Source organism: Stegodyphus dumicola, chromosome 7, assembly GCF_044657685.1.
Source record: "Stegodyphus dumicola isolate Sdum_Otavi_A_Nest chromosome 7, ASM4465768v1".
NCBI lineage: Eukaryota > Metazoa > Arthropoda > Arachnida > Araneae > Eresidae > Stegodyphus > Stegodyphus dumicola.
Window position 1 is genome coordinate 196,339,135 of NC_140774.1, and position 6,000 is coordinate 196,345,134.

A 6,000-nucleotide genomic window follows, 5' to 3' on the forward strand; every position below is an offset into this window, starting at 1 on the left:
AGTGTTTTTACACAAATAGCACTTTTTTATGTATATCCAAGTAGTGGACATAAAAAAATAATATAATAAATAAAACTAACATATAAACTAAGGGTTTATTATTAATAAACATTTTTAAAGGTACAGTTCATTAGGTCATGTATGAAACAAAAATTAATAATTTGATACATTTAATTCTAAAAAAGTATTAAACAATCAGTACTTAATTAATGTAGTTTTGTAACTAAGATCAGACTAAGTGCAAGATCCAAACCTACAACAATAACTGATAACAAATCGTGTAAATTTGGAAAATTGCTTGTTGGTACAAATTTCCAAAATTCAGCATAAGTTGGATCAATTGCAGTTGAAATAAGTTCCTTATATTTGCTTTTCAGTGCAGTATGCTGCTGTAGGTCAATGATTTTGGTTTAGATTTCAGTTGGGTAACAATTAATTGCTGAGAAATTGAATTATTATATTTATTCTAATTTGTTTACATGTGTATCTATCGACGAAGTTCATACAGATGGTATTATTAATTTTTCAAATCTTTTAATTTTTCAATATGTCTCCACGTGCCACCATTGAAACTCTGCTGTGGCACGTGTGCCGCAGGTTGGCTATCTATGGTCTAACTTGTAGTATTTTTGCGTAGAGTAAATGAATCATTTCAAGTAACTGAAAAAATGTTAAACCTGATCGGTTTGAAAGACACCGCAAAAAGAGAGATGCTTTTTCAGGCTGTCGAAAACTCTTTTATACATATATTAAACAAACAACTTATGTTTAGAAACTCTTTGTGGAGTATCAATTGATGGTGCAATAGCTGATTTGTAAAGATAAGGAAGCTGTAAAATTACTAATAAAATGAATTAGAATCAACCCAAAATTTAATTATTGTCCATTGTTTGATTCATCAGCAAAATTTGTGCTTTCAAGTACATGAACATGTTATTCAAGTGGTCTTAAAAGCAGTAAATTATATTCAATCACGTGCTGAATATGGTATCATTATATATTTCAGTCTTATATTATTATATGATGCTCTATATTTTGATAAGCGAAAGATCATTTAATAATTGAGGCTTTTAACTAGATCAAAGCATTTCAGAACAACTTGGTGTTATTTGAATTGCAGTTAAAAAATAATAATGTTCAACATTTTCCATTATTGAAAGAATTTAAAAATTCAGAATCTGACAATAATTCCAAATATGTTGAAGAAATAAGAAAACTTAATTGATTTTGACTTTCCATTCAGCAATTTAAGCAAACACAATAACATATTTGAAATATATTGGAACTCCCTTCCACATTGATATGAATGTGTATGTGAATGTGGCTTAAAAAAATCTCCAAACAGACCTAATTGATTTCATTGCAAATGTCAAACTGAAACACATTTTTCAAACATCAGATTCAAAAATTAATTTTTATAACACTTATAAAACAAAATTTTTTTAATTTGAGAAATCTACTGTGAAAAGCTGTGTGCTTTTGGATCATCTTACATCTGCAAATTTCTTTTTCAAAAATGAATTTCATGTAATAACGTAAATAAATCACTGTGTCCTTTACAACATCAGTTAGGTTGTGCTAATGCAATAAGATCGACTTAAAAAAGGGGGGGAGCACACTGATTATAGTAAGTATGCATGATCATAAATGTTTAACTGTTCTATTGTTAATTTATGAATAATAAAAACTCTACTCTATTCTCCATTGAAATGATATCCGATCTTAGACCCTACAGATTAAGTCATCCCAATGGTATGTATCTTTATTGCACCTTGGTAATAAAGATTTACTACATGGTTTTGTTACATTTCCTGCGACATCTTGCATGTTTTGTGCCTTGGGTATAATTTATGTGCTGATATTTAACAATATACTAACCAAAATAAGTCTTGGAATATAGTTCTTAGGTATATAGAGTAATTAATATTATATAAATGAAGTTCTATTTTCACTATCAAAATTCTTATTTAAATTCAAACTGAAATATATAATTCCAAAGTAAGAAAAATTCATTCGTAGTTAATTTTCATTATCACTTATCTTTGTCATTGTAATTATTCAGTCATGTGTTTTGCAAAGGTATGGAATTTGAAACAGTGTAAATTGTCAATTCAGACAAGATGTGAATTCATAATCAAAGATATTATGTCAAAGTCATAATGCAAATTCAGAGTACACTCAGTGAACATTTTATTCAAAGTTAATTGTCATTGTTTTGCAGAAATATAAAATCTGAATCTAAGCAAATTGTCAATTCAGTCTTGCTCAAATAAATTATCAAATTGTAGTTAAAGTCAGTTAAAATGCACATTCAAATTCAAAATGAGAACTCACTTGTCAAAGTAAATTGAAAGTGAAATTCTTTCAAATTAATTGATATTATTCTTTTCCATTGTTCCTTATCTTATCGTTATGTTGGGCTTGTGTGTGTGAAGTAAGCTGAATGACAGGCAGGCTGAGATGGCCTTCAAATGGCTTTAATGGTAAAAACTGTAATAATAATGCATTCTAGTTTAAACTTTCATGTAAAAATTTTATATATATATACAGTGTGACCCACTGGAATAAAATGCTTTTTCAGAGTGGTTCTGGGTTGGGCAGGCATGGATTAGCGATCAAGCCTGTAAAATGCAGTTTTGAAGAATATGCTTGCTGGAATAAGCTTTTGTGTTAAAATGACTAATACGAGACCTGACAAAAATTACTTTACTGAACTCCGTTCTGACTTCTCCAATCTTATTCAGAATTGGCATGATCAGAACGTGATTAAGTTATGTCCTTTAAATTGTTCTGTTTTACCAGCACTTTTATATTTGTATTTCTAGTTTTGATTATATTTTTAATACAAAGGGAACATATTCCATGAAACATTTACTGAAGTGCTGAGGATCATAATGAGATCTTTTTAATTGTATAAGTGTTGAATATTAAAACACATGAGAAATTATTGCATTCTCTTTGCATGTTTTTATTGTATAACTGGTAGCACCTCCAGCTATCTATGGTTTGAATCCCAGCAAGGGCATCAATATTAAAAAAAAATCTGCTCCATAAAACCTAAGGTTTCTATACTTGGTGGACGATAATTTATCACCATCTGGGCTTGGTAATCCAGGTTTGGTGGTTATTCTCAGTCACTCTTTAAATGGAGAAGAATATGAAGAAATATCAGTCTTCCTTGCATGCTGTCATATAGAGTAAGTGGTAGCATATCTTTTGAATGTTTGGTCGATTAATATTGCCACATGAAATCTCTTCAATTGGAAGGTAATGTAAATAATGTCCATGGTTTGAATCCTGCCAAGGACAAAGTTGATTTTTCGTGTTTCTTTCTCGAAAACTTGATAGGCTCTATGAACATAAAATGAAAATCCACTATTTTTTTTTCTTATTTAATTTAATGATTTTAATATGATTTATCTTGATGATCCCTGAAAAATTTATGAGGCATGATATAGCCTGTTTTTTCACAACCTGTAATATTTCCCAGTTGGCTATGCATGAAAATTTACATATTAATTTGTGATTGCATCACTATTTGACTTCTCAGTTTAACACATACACTGGCATGCTGGGCACATGTTAAGTATTTTTATTGTTTTTCATGTGTTTTTTTTTTTAGTTTAGTTAGTAGTTTATCTGTATGAAGGAACATGCACATATGATTTCAAAAGGGGATATATGACATACATGAAAAAAAAAAATTAACTTAAAATACCATGTTGTTTGTAGTTTTGGAGTTAAATAACAATTAATAGGAATGCTATGTAATGTTAAAATTTCATTTACTTCCTACTTCCACTTAAATTTCATCTTCTTCTTCCCAGATTTTGAAGAAAAATGGTGTTCGACGCAATCTTTTAGCAAATTTGAGCCCTCTCCGTCTTGCACCTTATCCAGGAGTGCCCCCACCGACAGAAAATACTTCTAGCTCTTCAGAGTCAGACTCAGATGAATCTTAAAACTTGTAAACACTTTGTAGTTGAGTTCTAATGGTCACTTTAAATGTACTATTAAAAAAATTTACTTCCCTTTTCCTCTCTAACTTTAAATGTACAATATACTTTTTTTTTTTTTTTTTTTTAGTTCTTTGACATATAATCCTTTTGAATTTGAATATATTCTTTAACCCTGCAAATATTTTGTCGTGCTTTGCGAATCATGGGTTGGAATGAAACCTTAACACTGTAGACATTCACACAAAAGTATTATGTTAAAAATATAGATCTCTCACTTTTTTTTTGAAAAGTTTGTGTATAATGTAAGAAGTATTAATTTTTGCTGCCATTGAGAATACTGTACACTCGTTGTGCTTGTTAAATTGTTAATTTGTATGTTTAATATATTAAAATATGGTGGAAAATCTAAAAATTGAAGATTTTTTAAAAAAAATAGAACAGTCCTGAATGTTTGTAAGATTTCTTGAACTTTCTGTGTGAAAACAATATGTAAATATATTGATGAAGACTGCGTCCTTTATTTTCTCCTGTACACACATTTTTGTCTCAAAATATAATGTAGGGAAAAACAGGTTCTTAAGTATAATAAATAATTGAATGCTTGCTACAAGATGTAATGTATGATTTTGAGTTCAAGAAAATGGTGTAATGTGTTTAAAGTAGTAATAATTGATGGATTAAGAAGCTATTTTGTGACTGTAACGAGTGTACAGTTTTATATGATTTTATTTTACTTTACTGTTGTTTGCATTAATTGAAAGATACTTTTTTGATAATGTAGTTTATATTTTACATTATGAAATAGTTGAGCAAATTATTTTATTGGATATCGTATAAAATTAGGTTATTTCATGATATATATTCCAGAATATAAAGTTTTAATATTTTTTATAATGCACCTAGAGCAAAGAAAAGTTGCTCTAAGATTTAAAAAATCAGAATCGCATCCTTTATTTTTTCATGGAAAAAAAGAATAAATAGTTTTAGATTAAGAGATATTAAGGATTTATAGATTAAGGTTTTCATTCCAACCATGAGGTATTTTTTTGTTTTTTTAAAAGTCTTATATTTTTCAGTAAAAACTATACATGATTGATACACGAGATGCTGTTATGTTTGCTATGATCTTAGTGTTTCATCTCTTTTCCAGTCTTTTGATGATTTTCTTTTCTTTTTTGTATTTCTCAATGTTTTAAAAATGCTGTGTGGTGACTTTGCTAGAGACTGACATGTGCACAAATGTGTGGTTTATTTATGTAAATATATTATATAATGAGCATTCTTCAAAGGCTGAAGCATCATCAGTGATTAGTGGTGATTTTTTTCCAAAGACTCCAGCCTGGATATCTGAAAAACGTGGATACTGAATCCAGTCTAAAGGTTCAGAACTTTCTGCTAAAGAAAAACTGAAGATTGTACAGAAGTGTTTTTCTTTAACTTGTGAAAAATAAGCCTTTCCTATAAGCTTGAAATGGCTGATAGCCTTTGTTGATAATTGAATAAAGCACGATTTTGCTATTGAAGAGTACTATGTTTATGTCTATTTTATTATTTTAAAAATGTGGTTTCTGATGGAAACAAATTTTTCACTCATGATTTTAAATATTTGTATGTTTGGTGCATACAAATATTTAAAATAATATCTTGTCTAAAATTTATTCTAATACTTGTGACATTTTTCAGCATTGCTAAATTAATTCAATATGAGAATGCACCTCATATTTTGATTTAATGTAAATTTTACATTGGTGCATGATTACAATCAATTTCTGATTAACTGAATCATGTCTAAAAATGTTAAGCTTAAATGAAGAAAAAATCAGAAACAAAAAATATTAGAACAAAGAACATTACTAAGAAAATTTCTAATATAACAGCACTGATAGGAAATGTTATAATTTGGGTTTTTTTTCTTGTATATCTAATTCTAAACATATATTGTAGGCATAAAAAGTTCCAACAGATTTTTTGTGCAAGTTTGAATTCAATTACATTACTCAAGTAAATATTCTTCTTTAATACTGTTTATAACTTCGTTTTT

General features: G+C 28.4%; 1 protein-coding gene across 2 annotated transcripts in view; it reads left to right on the forward strand.

Moving 5' to 3' along the window:
• The window catches only part of LOC118190564 (uncharacterized), a 58,164-nt gene extending 52,677 nt beyond the window's left edge, over positions 1 to 5,487 (forward strand). For both annotated transcript variants that reach the window (XM_035361302.2, XM_035361301.2), the window contains exon 13: positions 3,828 to 5,487. In XM_035361302.2, coding sequence (XP_035217193.1) covers positions 3,828 to 3,962 — 135 coding nt within the window. In that variant the 3' untranslated portion in view covers positions 3,963 to 5,487. The remainder of the gene's footprint in view (positions 1 to 3,827) is intronic.
• Positions 5,488 to 6,000: the final 513 nt, after the last annotated feature.